The sequence below is a fragment of the Rhinoraja longicauda genome, chromosome 10 (genome assembly GCF_053455715.1).
Source record: "Rhinoraja longicauda isolate Sanriku21f chromosome 10, sRhiLon1.1, whole genome shotgun sequence".
In the NCBI taxonomy this organism is placed as follows: Eukaryota; Metazoa; Chordata; class Chondrichthyes; order Rajiformes; family Arhynchobatidae; genus Rhinoraja; species Rhinoraja longicauda.
The window spans coordinates 58,424,360-58,441,607 of NC_135962.1; the positions used below are offsets into that span (position 1 = coordinate 58,424,360).

Below are 17,248 nucleotides of genomic sequence, written 5' to 3' on the forward strand. Positions count from 1 at the left end.
CGGGTCAGGCAGCATCTCGGGAGAGAAGGAATGGGTGACGTTTCGGGTCAAGACCCTTCTTCAGTCACCCACTCCTTCTCTCCCGAGACGCTGCCTGACCCGCTGAGTTACCCCAGCGTTTTGCGTCTACCTTCGATTTAAACCAGCGTCTGCAGTTTTTTCTCCCTACACTTTTCCAACCCACAAACCCGCACGTCTTTGGAATGTGGGAGGAAGCCAGAGCACCGGTGGAACGTGCAAACTCCGTACAGACAGTGCCCGCAGTCAGAATCAAAGCTGGAGCCCCGGCGTAGTAAGGCAGCAACTCTACCGCTGCACCACCACTCCGCCCCGATTCTCCACACCAGCGTCTTTTTATTGCTGCCTCTCCTTTCGATGTTGAAGCTTAGAGGTTTAGCTCTGTTAACATTCCCTGTGGGACTTTGGTTCGGCCGCATTTGGAGTATCCTGTGCAGTTCTGGTCACCCCATTACATGAGGGATGTGGTGGCTTTGCACTGGATAACCTGTTTAATATCAGGCTGAATTTTTTTGGACTGGAAAAAGCTCCTAACATATTCATTCTTGCTTAGCAGGATCGCAGAATAACACCAACAGTATTGAAGGACGACTCTAAAATTTGAACCAGGGATCCCGCAACCTCCACTCCAGTTTCCCGCAATGTCCTCGGATATATCTGATCAGGCCCCGGAGATTTGTCCACCTTCAAACACGACAGTACCTTCAGTACTTCCTCGACGCTAACCCTGACTGCTCCCGTGACACTCCCAGTGACTGCTCCAAGTTCCTACGTCCTACTGTCTTTCCCCTCGATAAATACAGAGGAGAAATACTCATTGAGGACCTTGCCCACCTCCTGTGGCTCCACACATAGGCGACCACTTTTATTCCTGAGAGGTCCCACTCTCTCTCCGGTTACCCTTTTCCCCCCCTTATGCATTTATAAAATCTTTTGGGATTGTCAGAGGAGGTCAATAGACAATAGACAATAGGTGCAGGAGGAGGCCATTCGGCCCTTTGAGCCAGCACCGCCATTCAATGTGATCATGGCTGATCATTCTCAATCAGTACCCTGTTCCTGCCTTCTCCCCATACCCCCTGACTCCGCTATCCTTAAGAGCTCTATCTAGCTCTCTCTTGAATGCATCCAGAGAATTGGCCTCCACTGCCTTCTGAGGCAGACAATTCCACTGATTTACAACTCTCTGACTGAAAAGGTTTTTCCTCATCTCCGTTCTAAATGGCCTACCCCTTATTCTTAAACTGTGGCCCCTTGTTCTGGACTCCCCCAACATTGGGAACATGTTTCCTGCCTCTAACATGTCCAATCCCGTAATAATCATACGTTTCGATAAGATCCCCTCTCATCCTTCTAAATTCCAGTGTATACAAGCCTAGTCGTTCCTGAGAGATCCCACTCTCTCTCCGGTTACCCTTGTCCCCCCTTATGCATTTATAAAATCTTTTGGGATTGTCAGAGGAGGTAGTTGAGGCTGGGACTATCCCATCGTTTAAGAAACAGCTGGACAGGTACATGGATAGGACAAGTTTGGAGGGTTATGGACCAAGCGCAGGCAAGTGGGACTAGGGTAGCTGGGACATTGTAGGCCGGTGTGGGTGAGTTGGGCCGAAGGGCCTGTTTCCACACTGTAGGGAAAATTGAGCCTCCACTCTGCACTAAATCCTTCCCTTACATTTTCTCCATACTTCCACAGAGTTTTTCCAAGTATTTATCGAATTCTCATTTGCAAGTCATTAAATGGATTTGGTTCCAATTCCCTTTCAACCAGCACTTTCCAGATCACAAGGCTCGTTGTGTAAAGTAATAGTTTCCTTCTGTGGTCAGGCTCTGTAACCCCACCCAACCCGTCTCTTCAGCTCGTCAACTAGTGCTGGAAACTATTTCTTTTCAATGACTATTAAAATCCTTCACGATGAACCGGTTTGTTATTCTTTAGGAAACGTCATGGACTTGAAATGCTAATCCGTTTCTGTTTCTTCAAACGTACTGGCAGCATTTCCAGTTTAGTTTGATATAGTTTTGAGTTACAGCGCGGAACTTCGGCCCACCGAGTCCGCGCCGACCAGCGATCCCCGCACATTAACACGATCCTACACACACTAGGGACAATTTTACATTTACACCAAGCCAATTAGCCTAACAAACCTGTGCGTCTTTGGAGTGTGGGAGGAAACCAAAGATTTTGGAGAAGACCCACGCAGGTCACGGGGAGAACGTACAAACTCCGTACAGACGGCGCCCGTAGCCGGGATCAAACCCGGGTCTCTGGCGCTGTGAGGCAGTAACTGTACCGCTGCGCCACCTAACCATTTATGATTTCCAGCATCTGCAGTATTTCAAGTGAGCGACTAGACAGACTCAGGGGGTCAAGTAGGGTTGCCAACTGTCCCGTATTAGCCGGGACATCCCGTAGTTTGGGCTAAATTTGTTTGTCCCGTACGGGACCGCCCTTGTCCCGTATTGTGCCCGGGGATCGCTGTAGGCCCGTGAACACTGTAGGCCCAGACACCGTAGGCCCGGACACTGTAGGCCCATGGGCCGTTGTAGGCCTGGACAGTGTAGGCTAACGGAGTGTGTTCGGGGAGCGGGGCCGAGTATGTTCGCCTAACGGAGGTTGCGTAGCAACCCGTCTCCCGGCGGCCGCCATTGGTGGAGCGAGAGCACGTGGCCGCTGGCTGGGTGAGATCACGTGGGGCGCGGGGCGGTGACGTCACCTTTTGTCCCTTATATGGGAGTTAGAAAGTTGGCAATGCTTGGGTCAAGCAGCAACTCATGGGTGGAATGGAATTGTTGGCTCTTAAGACGTACGTTTCTGACGTACGTTTCGACCCAAGATGTCAACCATTTCCTTCAATGGAGCCATAGAGTCATGCAGCACGGAAACAGGCCCTTCGGCCCATGTTGATCATGCTGACCAATATGCCCCATCTACGCTAGTCCCACCTGCCTGCCTGTAATCTATATCCCTCTCTCCCGTCCATGTACCTGTCCAAATATCTTTTAAATGTGCAGGAAGGAACTACAGACGCTGGTTTAAACCGAAGATAGACACAAAAAGCTGGAGTAACTCGGCGGGACAGGCAGCATCTGTGGGGAGAAGGAATAGGTGACGTTTTGGTTCGAGACCCTTTCTCAGTCTGAACAAGGGGATCTGATAGAAACAGGGTACTGATTTTAGATGATCAACCATGATCATATTGGATGGCGGTGCTGGCTCGAAGGGCCGAATGGCCTCCTCCTGCACCTATTTTCTATGTTTCTGCCTCTCACTGAGTTTGGGTTTAGAGCTTACTGAAGTGCCTTTACAAAAAAACTAGTAGGCGATGTTTCACAAACCAGGTAAACCTAATCACAAACAAAGACACAGAGTGCTGGAGTAACTCAGTGGGTCAGGCAGCATCTGTGGAGAACATGGATAGGTGACGTTTCACAGAGTGCTGGAGTAACTCAGCGGGTCAGGCAGCATCTGTGGAGAACACGGATAGGTGACATTTTGGGCCGGCAGGGACGAACGGCTGCATGGTGGTGCGGCGGTAGAGTTGCTGCCTCACAGCGCCGGAGACTCAGGGTTCGATCCCGACTACGGGTGCTGTCTGTACGGAGTTTGTACGTTCTCCCCGTGACCTGCGTGGGTTTTCTCCGAGATCTTCGGTTTCCTCCCACACTTCAAAGACGCACAGGTTTGTAGGTTAATTGGCTTGGTATTAATGTTAAAAAAAAAATAGTCCCTGGTGTGTGTAGGATAGTGTTAATGTGCGGGCCGGCGCGGACTCGGTGGGCCGAAGGGCCTGTTTCCGCGCTGTATCTCTAAACTAAACTAAATGGGTCACAATCCAAACGTCAACTATCCATGTCCTCCAGAGATGCTGCCTGACCCATTGAGTTACTCCAGCACTTTGCATTCTTTGTTGGTATACTGGCACCTGCCGTTCCTCGTGTCTGAACCTAATTGCAAACTGATACGGCTTCTCGTTTTAACCCAGAAAAAAATAAGCCTCAAAATGAATGAACGCGCACTGAATTACTGCAGTTGATTTAAGAGGATTAGGCAGCGGGCACCTAGGGAAATATTCCCTCTACAACCAAACTGTGTGTCGCCCAGCTACTGCCCCCAGAGGTGTGATCGATGCACTCCCCGCCATTTATCACCAACAATCACTGACGCTTTCTGTGCAGAATATAAAATGGATTTCATCGGCTTCAGAGAGTCACAATTATTACTGCTGTGGATATAAAAGGCACTTTAATTAGTTTAATCAGCGTGGACCACACACTCCTGCACTGCGGCACCTAAAACACTCCCAGGGCTCACGCAACGTGCCGTTTCAAAGCTGATTGAAGATTATTTTATATTATTTTTATGTGAATGAATGGAAGCACGAGGCAGGGGAATGGCAATGAACCTTTCATCCCTCAGTGATTTTGACAAAGTTCTTCTTTGCAAACCCACTCGCTCGCGTGCTGAGTCTCGATGTTCTACCCCTGGCCTTCACGCCAACCGTTTTGTGACTTTAGAGATACAGCGTGGAAACAGGTCCTTTGGCCCACCCAGTCCGCGCCGCCCAGCGATCGTCTCGCACACTAACGCGACCCTGCACGCATTAGGGACAATTTACAAATTTTACCGCAGCCAATTAACCTACAAACCTGCGCGACTTTGGAGTGTTGGGGGAAACCGGAGCACCTGGAGAAAGCCCACGCAGGTCACAGGGAGAAGGTACAAACTCTGTACCGACAGCACTCACAGTCAGGATTGAACCCGGGTCTCTGGTGCAGTAAAGCAGCAACTCTACCGCTGCACCACCATGACGGTCTTAGAAAGTGCTTGTGCTCGAGAAAACGATTCTGAACGGCATCACGATCCCGACTGAAATGTTTCTGAATGAAACAGAACAAGATGGGTTTGTTTTGCACATTTTCATTCTGGTGGAATTGGTCGGGCAAAAAAAAAAAAAAAATCAAGAGTGGGAGAGCGTACTCAGTAAAAAGACTAAATACTGGAAACACACAGCAGGTCGGGCAGCATCTGCGGAAATGGTAAACAGTGTTAACGAGTCAGGTTATAGACCCTTCCTCAGAGGTCCATACGATTGTGGTGTCATGGAGTGATACAGTGTGGAAACGGGCCCTTCGGCCCATCGAGCGCGGGGCCGACCGGACTTTGAATAATGGCGCCAAAAATGGAGCTGGCTACATGTGTAACGTGTGCAAAAAGAATTTCACTGTACAGTTGCATAGGTCATAGTCATAGTGATTAGCTTAGTCATCGAGTGATACAGCATGGAAACAGGCCCTTTGGCCCAACTTGCTCAGACCAGCCACATTTGTCCCAGCTACACTAGTCCCACCTGCCTGCATTTAGTCCATAACCCTCCAAACCTGTCCTATCCATGTACCTGTCTACCTGTTTCTTAAACGTTGGGATAGTCCCAGCCTCAACTACCTCCTCTGGCAGCTTGTTCCATGCACCCACCACCCTCTGTGTGAGAAAGTTACCCCTCGGATTCCTATTAAACCTTTTCCCCTTCACCTTGAACCTATGTCCTCTGGTCCTCGATTCCCCTACTCTGGGTGAAAGACTCTGTGCATCTACCCGATCTATTCCTCTCATGATTTTGTACACCTCTATAAGATTACCCCTCATCCTCCTGCGCTCCATGGAATAGAGACCCAGCCTACTCAACCTCTCCCTGTAGCTCACACCCTCTAGTCCTGGCAACATCTTCGTAAATCTTCTCCGGACACTTTCAAGCTTGACAATATCTTTCCTACAAGATGGTGCACAGAACTGAACACAATATTCTAGATTAGTTGGTATGAAGGAACTGCAGATGCTGGTTTAAACTGAAGATAGACACAAATTGCTGGAGTAACTCAGCCTCGACAAGTCGCATCTCTGGAGAGAAGGAATGGATGATGTTTCGGGTTGAGACCCTTCTTCAGACTGATGCTGCCTGTCCCGCTGAGTTACTCCAGTATTTTGTGTCTATCTTCACAGCTTAGTTGGTCTTGGTATCATGTTTGGCACGGACATTGTGGGCTGAAGGGCCTGTGCTGTGCTGTTCTATTCTTTGTTCTATGTCCAGCAGTGTCCGCATATTGGCACCAGGAACGTGGTGACTATATGTGTACTGTCTCGGTGAAGCCCACTCGTACACGACAATCCTTGCAGCCTTGTCCTGAACTATGTTTGTGCTTGCGTATCGCATGACTTCATTGGATTGTATGCAAAACTAAGAGTTTCACTTCTCCTAGGCACATAGGTACATGGATAATACATTATCACCATCATCCCAACAGTGCAGAGGGAGGGAGGGAGGGAGGGAGGGATGAAGGAGGGAGGGGGGGGGGGGGAAGGATGGATGTTGAAGGGTTCCAGGTGAAGCAAGGATGGGCTGTAAGAATTCCATGTGCATCTAGTCATCACCTTCTCCAGAGCACACATCAACACAGCCCAGGAACAGCCCCCCATGTTTGTGTCAAACATGATGCCTAATTGAATTACTCTCACCTGCCTGCACGTGGTCCATGTCCCTCCATTCCCTGCATATCCACGTGCCTGTCTAACAACCTCCTCAATGCCACTATGGTATCTGCCTCCAACACTACCCCTGGCTGCACGTTCCAGGCCCCCACCATCCTCTGTGTAGAAAACATGCCTTGCACATAGCGTTGCCAACTATAGCACTCCCAAGTACGGGACAATTTAGAACGGAGATGAGGAAAAACTTTTTCTATCAGAGAGTTGTAAATCTGTGGAATCCTCTGCCTCAGAGGTCAATTTTCTGAATGCATTCAAGAGAGAGCTAGATAGAGCTCTTAAGGATAGCGGAGTCAGGGGGTATGGGGAGAAGGCAGGAACGGGGTACTGATTGAGAATAAGAAAATAACTGCAGATGCTGGTACAAATCGAAGGTATTTATTCACAAAATGCTGGAGTAACTCAGCAGGTCAGGCAGCATCTCGGGAGAGAAGGAATGGGTGACGTTTCGGGTCGAGACCCTTCTTCAGACTGATGTCAGGGGGGCGGAACAAAGGAAGGATATAGGTGGAGACAGGAAGATAGAGGGAGATCTGGGAAGGAGGAGGGGAAGGGAGGGACAGAGGAACTATCTAAAGTTGCTGATTGAGAATGATCAGCCATGATCACATTGAATGGCGGTGCTGGCTCTAAGGGCCGAATGGCCTCCTCCTGCACCTATTGCCTATTGACAAGGTGACCTCACCCGGCCAGCGGCCACGTGCTCCCGCTCCACCAATGGCGGCCGCCAGGGCCGAGAGGCGGGTTTGTGTAGGAAGAAAAACTGCAGATGCTGGTTTAAATCGAAGGTAGACACAAAAAGCTGTAGTAATCAGCGGGTCAGGCAGCATCTCTGCAGAGAAGGAACATCACCCATTCCTTCTCTTCAGAGATGCTGCCTGACCCGCTGTGTTACTCCAGCATTTTGCAGACGGTGTAGGTGTCGGGGCCTCCGGGCCTACACTGCCCGCACTGCACCTACACTGTCCGCACTGCACCTACACTGTCCACACTGCACCTACACTGTCCGCACTGCACCTACACTGCCCGCACTGCACCTACACTGTCCGCACTGCACCTACACTGTCCGCACTGCACCTACACTGTCCGCACTGCACCTACACTGTCCGCACTGCACCTACACTGTCCGCACTGCACCTACACTGTCCGCACTGCACCTACACTGTCCGCACTGCACCTACATTGTCCGCACTGCACCTACACTGTCCACACTGCACCTACACTGTCAGCACTGCACCTACACTGCCCGGACTGCACCTACACTGTCCGCACTGCACCTACACTGTCCGCACTGCACCTACACTGTCCGCACTGCACCTACACTGTCCGGACTGCACCTACACTGTCCGCACTGCACCTACACTGTCCGCACTGCACCTACACCGTCCACACTGCACCTACACTGTCCGCACTGCACCTACACTGTCCACACTGCACCTACACTGTCCGCACTGCACCTACACTGTCCGCACTGCACCTACACTGCCCGGAAGCTAGGCACAGATTTTAACCAGCATCTGCAGTTTTGTTCCTACCACACAGTCCGGGCCTACAGCGTCCGGGCCTACAGCGCCCTGCAGGCCCGATACAGGACAAGGGCGGTCCCGCATGGGACAGTTGGCAGCTCTACTTGCACATCTCCTTTAACCGATGTCCCTCTCACCTTAAAGCTGTTGCCTCCGGTCCTCAACACCCTGGGAATTTCCATCCTGGGGAAAATGGTTCTGACTGTCTACCCTGTCTGTGCCTCTCGTCATTTTATAAACCTCTATCAGGTCTCGCCTCAACTTCTAGTAGTTCCATGACCAAGTTAAGGGATAGAACAGAAGAAGAAATCATGGAGATTTAGGATAAAATGTTGGTGCTGCTGTTAATTGAAAGGTGAAAAGTTTATTTTAGGAAACATAGAAAACTAATGGAACCAAATTAGATCAATGGAGTTAACATCGACCATAGAATAGAATAGAAACATATAAGATTATTAAGGGGTTGGACACGTTAGAGGCAGGAAACATGTTCCCAATGTTGGGGGGAAGTCCAGAACCAGGGGCCACAGTTTAAGAATAAGGGGTAGGCCATTTAGAACGGAGATGAGGAAAAACTTTTTCAGTCAGAGAGTTGTAAATCTGTGGAATTCTCTGCCTCAGAAGGCAGTGGAGGCCAATTCTCTGAATGCATTCAAGAGAGAGCTCGATAGAGCTCTTAAGGATAGCGGAGTCAGGGGGTATGGGGAGAAGGCAGGAACGGGGTACTGATTGAGAATGATCAGCCACGATCACATTGAATGGCGGTGCTGGCTCGAAGGGCCGAATGGCCTCCTCCTGCACCTATTGTCTATAACAGTGCAGCACAGGATGGCTCACATTCGGCCTGCAGTGTTTGTATCCAACATGGTGCTTAATGGAACCTGATCTCATCTGTGTGTACATGACCAATATCCCTCTATTCCCAGCACTTCCACGTGCCTATCTGAAAGTCTCTTCAATGGTACTATTGTACCTGCCTCCACCGCAACCCCTGGCAGCGCGTTCCAGGCCCCCACCACCCACAGTGTAAATAACGTGCCCCGATCATCTCCATTGCAGGGCGACACATCGGTAGAGTCGCTGCCTTACAGCACTTGCAGCGCCGGAGACCCGGGTTCCATCCCGACCACGGGTGCTGTCTGTACGGAGTTTGCACGTTCTCCCCGTGAACTGCCTGGGTTTTCTCCAAGATCTCCGGTTTCCTCCCACACTCCAAAGACGTGCAGGTTTGTAGGTTAATTGGCTCGGTCAATGTAAAAATCGTGCCTCGTGTGTGTAGGATGGTGTTAGTGCGCGGGGATCGCTGGGCGGCGCGGACCCGGTGGGCCGAAGGGCCCGTTTCCTCGCTGTATCTCTGAACTAAACTAAATAAACTCTTGTGGCTGTGACCTCTATTGTTGGAGATGTTCTCCCTGGGGAAGAGGTCCTGACTGTCTATCTTATCTTTGCCTCTCGACGATAATTGAAGATGCTAGTCATCGTTGAGTAGGAAAATAACTGCAGATGCTGGCACAAATCGAAGGTGTCACAAAAAGTTGGAGTTACTCAGCGGATCAGGCAGCATCTCAGGAGAGAAGGAATGGGTGACGTTTTGGGCCGAGACCCGAAACGTCACCCATTCCTTCTCTCCTGAGATGCTGCCTGACCTGCTGAGTTACTCCAGCGTTTTGTGTCTACCTTTGAAGTCCTCAAGTTGAGGATGGTTGGCTGAGTTAAGCCGCTAGTTCCCGTTAGATGGGGGGAACAGGCCCGAGTGGTGGAGGGGGTGATCCACTTGGGCACGGCCCCTGTGCTGTGGGCCTACCTGTCTCCTGAGTACACTCTCGGTCTCCTGCTGAGCGCGTAGGTCTTGGTGTAGGAGCCAGTGCGGATGGAATCGTCCAGGAGCGAGCCCTGGGGAGGATCTTGCAGTGGATTCCAGTAACTCTGCTCGCACATCCCCCGCAAGAGTATCTCAGCCAGCTGCCTGGCGATGGTCTGCAAGGAAAAACACACTCGGTCAGGATGACAAATGACATTCATTTTACAGACACATAAAAGCTGGAGTAACTCAACCGACTCAGGCAGCATCTCTGGAGAGAAGGGAATAGGTGACGTTTTGGGCCGAGAACGGAGAGATATGAAAAGGTACATAAAACAAATTCATGAAAGATATTAAGAGTTACGAACGAGGATGTTGCCACGACTAGAGGGTGTGAGCTAGATTGGGAGGTTGAGTAGGCCGGGTCTCTATTCCATGGAGCGCAGGAGGATGAGGGGAGATCTTATAGAGGTGTACAAAATCATGAGAGGAATAGATCGGGTAGATGCACAGGTTCAAGGTGAAGGGGAAAAGATTTAATAGGAATCCGAGGGGTAACTTTTTCACACAATGGGTGGTGGGTGTATGGAACAAGCTGCCAGAGGAGGTAGTTGAGGCTGGGACTATCCCATCGTTTAAGAAACAGTTGGACAGGTGCATGGATAGGACATGTTTGGAGGGTTATGGACCAAGCGCAGGCAAATGGGACTAGGGTAGCTGGGACATTGTTGGCCGGTGTGGGCAAGTTAGGCCGAAGGGCCTGTTTCCACACCGTATCACTCTATGACTCTATGAAGGGCCTGTTTCCACACTGTATCACTCTATGACTCTATGAAGGGCCTGTTTCCACACCGTATCACTCTATGACTCTATGAAGGGCCTGTTTCCACACTGTATCACTCTGTGACTCTATGAAGGGCCTGTTTCCACACTGTATCACTCTATGACTCTATACACAAAAAGACAGAATAAAGCCAGCAACGATGATCAAGAAAAGGTGGAGCCCACAATGGTCCATTGTTGGCTGTGGGGAAGATGAGAATGAGTGATAGTCAAACTCAGCAGGGCGACAGTCCTAACCTATTTTTGATTGAATGGAAGATACAGGCCCTTCGGCCCATCGAGTCCATGCCAACCATCAACCAGCCGTTCACGCTAGTCCCATGTTATCCCACTTTCTCATCCACTCCCTGCACGTTCAGAGCAGTTTACAGAGGGCCAATTAGCCTACAAACCCGCACGTCTTTGGGATGTGGAAAGACATGCAAACTTCACACAGACAGCAGCCAAGGTCAGGATGGAACCTGCATGCCTGGTGCTGTAAGGCAGTGGCATTACCTGCTGTGCCACTCTGACTTTTACTACCCCAATTAAATGCGGAGATTGTACGTTCTCTCTGTGACCGCGTGGGTTTTCTCCGGGTGCTCTGGTCTCCTCCCACACTCCAAAGACATGCAAGTTTGTAGGTTCAATGGGTTCGGTAAAATTGTAAATTGTCCCTAGGATGGTGCTTGTGTAAGGTGGTGATCGCTGGTCATAGAAACGTAGACAATAGGTGCAGGAGGAGGCCATTTGGCCCTTCGAGCCAGCACCGCATTCATTGTGATCATGGCTGATCATCCACGATCAGTAACAAGTGCCTGCCTTCTCCCCATACCCCCTGATTCCGCTAGCCCCTAGAGCTCTATCTAACTCTCTTTTAAATGCATCCAGTGAATTGGCCTCCACTGCCTTCTGCGGCAGAGAATTCCACAAATTCACAACTCTCTGGGTGAAAAAGTTTCTTCTCACCTCAGTTTTAAATGGCCTCCCCTTTATTCTTAGACTGTGTGTGGCCCCTGGTTCTGGACTCCTCCAACATTGGGACCATTTTTCCTGCATCTGGCTTGTCCAGTTCTTTCATAATTTTATACGTCTCTTTAAGATTCTCTCTCATCCTTCTAAACTCCAGTGAATATAAGCCCAGTCTTTCCAATCTTTCCTCATATGACAGTCAATAGACAATAGACAATAGGTGCAGGAGTAGGCCATTTGACCCTTTGAGCCAGCACCGCCATTCAATGTGATCATGGCTGATCATTCTCAATCAGTACCCCGTTCCTGCCTTCTCCCCGTATCCCCTAACTCCGCTATCGTTAAGAGCTCTATCTAGCTCTCTCTTGAATGCATTCAGAGAATTGGCCTCCACTGCCTTCTGAGGCAGAGAATTCCACAGATTCACAACTGAAAAAGTTTTTCCTCATCTCCGTTCTAAACGGCCTACCCCTTATTTTTAAACTGTGGCCCCTTGTTCTGGACTCCCCCAACATTGGGAACATGTTTCCTGCCTCTAACGTGTCCAACCCCTTAATAATCTTATACGTTTCGATAAGATCCCCTCTCATCCTTCTAAAGTCCCTCCATCCCGGGGATTAACCTCATGAACCTATCCTCAATGGCAAGGATGTCCTTCCTTAAATTAGGAGACCAAAACTGGACACAATACTCCAGATGTGGTCTCACCAGGGCCCTGTACAACTACAGAAGGACCTCTTTACTCCTGTACTCAAATTCTCTCATTGTGAAGGCCAGCATGCCATTAGCTTTCTTCACTGCCTGCTGTACCTGCACAGTGGTCGGCGTGGACTCGGTGGCCTGAGGGGCTTGTTTCCGCGCTGAATCTCTAAAGACTGAAGTCAGGATCAAACCCGGGTCTCTGGTGCTGTGAGGCAGCAACTCTGCTGCTCGGTGAGAAGATTGACGTCTCCGTACATTTATAATGCAGAGCAGGAGCACAAAGAATGCTCGGAAATCCAGGAACATTTGTAATTGAAAGACATGTGAAAAAACACTGCTCCTGACGGCAGGGCAATTAAACAGATGGGCAAGAGCAAGAATCAGGAGTGTAAAAAACCATCCGAGGGGGAAGAATGAAAGCACAGAGCGCTGATAATTAACAAGACGACTGTTCTGTCTGTGTGAACCCACACGCTCTATATTTAACTGCACATTTACTGATGGAAACAGGGTTTCTGCCAGCGAAAATGACTCAGCTTTCAGTTTCCCCACAGGTCCCATTACAGATGGCACCTTTGCCAAAATGTCTCATATCAGATTGTTTATGAAAACTGCAAGTGATACAAGGCAGAGTTACGGGTGTTTATAGAAACTTTGTAAGCTCCTGTCCTACAAGGGTGAGATCAGACTAGATCAAGAGAAAAAATTAAAAGGGACGTGAAGATAGTTTAGAGATACAATTTAGAGATACAGCGCGGAAACAGGCCCTTCGGCCCACCGGGTCCGCGCCGACCAGCGATCCCCGCACATTAACACTATCCTACACCCATTAGGGACAGTTTAAAAAAAAAACATTTGCCAAGCCAATTAACCTCCAAACCTGCACGTCTTTGGAGTGTGGGAGGAAACCGAAGATCTCGGAGAAAACCCTCGCAGGTCACGGGGAGAACGTGCAAACTCCGTACAGACGGCGCCCGTAGTCGGGATGGAACCCGGGTCTCTGGCGCTGCATTCGCTGTAAGGCAGCGACTCTACCGCTGCACCACCGTGACCGCCCCGACATATTGAACACCTTGTCGAAGGGCCGCTGGAGAGTGAGGAGGGACCGTGGGTGAGCGAGGGGGAACTGTGGGAGAGCTGGGGGGGGGCATGGGGGAGCAGGGAGGGGCCACCAAGAAGGTGGCAGACCGTAGCTGGGACTGGGACTGTGACTGCGTTGCTGCCAAAAGGTGGTGACACGTGTTCTGCCTGGGTGAGGTCGGCCACATGATTTGACCAGGTTGTATGCAAAACAAAGTGGCACTGTGTCTGGGTGCACGTGACAATAACGTATCATTGAATCACAGGGCAGTAAGGCACAGGGACAGGACCTTCAGCACACAATGCCCCGGCCAAATATGATGCCAAGACCAACTCAGATTTGAGTATAGGAGTAAAGAGGCCTGCAGTTGCACAGGGCCCTGGTGAGACCGCACCTGGAGTACTGTGTGCAGTTTTGGTCTCCTAATTTGAGGAAGGACGTCCTCGCTGTTGAGGCAGTGCAGCGTAGGTTCACCAGGTTAATCCCCGGGATGGCGGGACTGTCATACGAGGAAAGGTTGGAAAGACTGAGCTTGTATTCGTTGGAGTTGAGAAGGATGAGAGGGGATCTTATAGAGACGTATAAAATTATGAAAGCACTGGACAAGCTAGATGCAGGAAAAATGTTCTCGGTTTCTTCCCACACTCCAAAGACGCACAGGTTTGTCGGTTAATTGGCTTGGCAAATGTAAAAATTGTCTCTAGTGGGTGTCGGATAATTTCAATGTGCGGGGATCGCCGGTCAGCACGGACCCGGTGGGCCGAAGGGCCTGTTTCCGCACTGCATCTCTGTATCTCTAAACTAAACTAAACTAAAATGGGATAACATGGAACTATCGTGAACGCTAGCGTGAACGCTAGTTCCATGTTATCCCATTTTAGTTTAGTTTAGTTTAGAGATCGTGTAGGATCGTGTTAATCGCCGGTCAGCGTGGACTCGGTGGGCCGAAGGGTTTGTGTCTCCAAACTAAAGGAAATTCGTGAATTTTCAATGCAACCATGAACGCACTGTAAATAAGCGCAGCCTTGGCGATACACTGCTGAGTTAATGATGCTTTACAAAAAGAGCAAGAGGCTTCCAAACGTGTGACAGAGAACAAGACTACAGCAATTTCTCATTGCTGCTAATTGTTATTTGTTTCAACCTTGTGGAGATTAACAAGGAAGGCGAGCATCGTCATTCCTACATTGCGTATCAGTGACAGGCGAGAGGAATATTTAGGATGTGGGTGGGGAATGGTGCTGTGCAGTCATTGTGCTAAAACACCACGCATTCATTCCTTTTAGTTTAGTTTAGTTTAGTTTATTGTCACGTGTACCGAGGTACAGTGAAAAGCTTTTAGACAATAGACAATAGGTGCAGGAGGAGGCCATTCGGCCCTTTGAGCCAGCACCGCCATTCAATGTGATCATGGCTGATCATTCTCAATCAGTACCCCGTTCCTGCCTTCTCCCCATACCCCCTGACTCCGCTATCCTTAAGAGCTCTATCTAGCTCTCTCTTGAATGCATTCAGAGAATTGCCCTCCACTGCCTTCTGAGGCAGAGAATTCCACAGATTCACAACTCTCTGACTGAAAAAGATTTTCCTCATCTCAGTTCTAAATGGCCTACCCCTTATTCTTAAACTGTGGCTTTTGTTGCGTGCCAACCAGTCAGCGGGAAGACAGTACACGATTACAATCGAGCCGTCCACAGTGCCCAGACACAGGATAAAGGGAATAACGTTTAGCGCAAGATAAAGTCCAGTAACGTCCGATTAAAGATTATTCTGAGGGTCTCCAGTGAGGTAGACGGGAAGACAAGACTGCTCTCTAGTTGGTGGTAGGATGGTGCACTTGCCTGATAACAGCCGGGAAGGAACGGTCCCTGAATCTGGAGGTGTGCGTTTTCACACTTCTGTACCTTTGCCTGATGGCACCGCATATAAAATCTGCTGCCGATAGTTAATCTTTTAAACTGTTGCTTGCAAACACTACATGTTAAATCTGCAACTGCATGCATGAGGGACTGCGCGTTCACAGCCCAACAGCGGTGGTTGGTGCAGTATCAACAAGATAAGACAAATAAACTCTGAACTACAATAGACTAATAATGTTATTATTGCACTGTTTTGTTTTTTATGTGCACATAGGGTGGCACGGTGGCGCAACGGTAGAGTTGCTGCTTTACAGCGAATGCAGCGCCGGAGACTCAGGTTCGATCCTGACTACGGGTGCTGTACTGTAAGGAGTTTGTACGTTCTCCCCTTGACCTGCGTGGGTTTTCTCCGAGATCTTCGGTTTCCTCCCACACTCCAAAGACGTGCAGGTATGTAGGTTAATTGACAGGGTAAATGTAAAAATTGTCCCTAGTGTGTGTAGGATAGTGTTAATGTGCGGGGATCGCTGGGCGGCACGGACTTGGTGGGCCGAAAAGGCCTGTTTCCGCGCTGTATCTGAAATATGAAATATGAAAAAATATATATATATATATGTATGTGCGTGTGTGTATATATATATATATATACACACACATATATATATAGGGTCTCGACCCAAAACTTCACCCATTCCTTCTCTCCTGAGATGCTGCCTGACCTGCTGAGTTACTCCAGCATTTTGTGATATATATATATATATATATATATACATATACACACACGCAAACATACATACACAAAAAAAAATAAAACGACATATATGTGTGTAGGAACGAAGGGTCCCAAGCCAAAACGTCACCCATTCCTTCTCTCCAGAGGTGCTGCCTGTCCCACTGAGTAACTCCAGCATTTTGTCTATCTTCATTATATATATAAATTTATATGTGTGAAACATAGAAGCATAGAAACATAGAAAATAGGTGCAGGAGGAGGCCAGCACCTCCATTCATTGTGATCATGGCTGATCGTCCACAATCAGTAACCCGTGCCTGCCTTCTCCCCATATCCCTTGATTCCACTAGCCCCTAGAGCTCTACCTAACTCTCTCTTAAATCCATCCAGTGATTGGCTTCCACTGCCCTCTGTGGCAGAGACTTCCACAAATTCACAATTCTCTGGGTGGAAAAGTTCCTTCTCATCTCAGTTTTAAATGGCCTCCCCTTTATTCTTAGACTGTGGCCCCTGCTTCTGGAATCCCCCATCATTGGGAACATTTTTCCTGCATCTAGCTTGTCCAGTCCTTTTATAATTTTATACGTCTCTATAAGATCCTCTCATCCTTCTAAATTCCAGTGTATACAAGCCTATTTGCTCCAGTCTTTCAACATATGGTAGTCCCGCCATTCCGGGAATTAACCTAGTAAACCTACGCTGCATGCCCTCAATAGCAAGAATATCCTTCCTCAAATTTGGAGACCAAAACTGCACACAGTACTCCAGGTGCGGTCTCACTAGGGCCCTGTACAACTGCAGAAGGACCTCTTTGCTCCTATACTCAACTCCCCTTGTTATAAAGGCCAACATTCCATTGGCTTTCTTCACTGCCTGCTGTACCTGCATGCTTCCTTTCAGTGACTGATGCACTAGGACACCCAGATCTCGTTGTACGTCCCCTTTTCCTAACTTGACACCATTCAGATAATACTCTGCCTTCCTATTTTTAACACCAAAGTGGATAACCTCACACTTATCCACATTAAACTGCATCTGCCATGCATCCGCTCACTCACACAACCTGTCCAAGTCACCCTGCAACCTCATAGCATCTTCCTCACAGTTCACACTGCCACCCAGCTTTGTATCATCTGCAAATTTGTTAATGGTACTTTTAATCCCTCTCATCCTTCTAAACTCCAGTGATT

General features: G+C 49.1%; 1 protein-coding gene across 1 annotated transcript in view; it reads right to left on the minus strand.

The window, feature by feature from the left end:
• Positions 1-17,248, minus strand: part of ttc7b (tetratricopeptide repeat domain 7B) — a 256,056-nt gene that overhangs the window by 139,426 nt on the left and 99,382 nt on the right. The window contains 1 exon segment of the mRNA XM_078406941.1: positions 9,893-10,065. Coding sequence (XP_078263067.1) covers positions 9,893-10,065 — 173 coding nt within the window.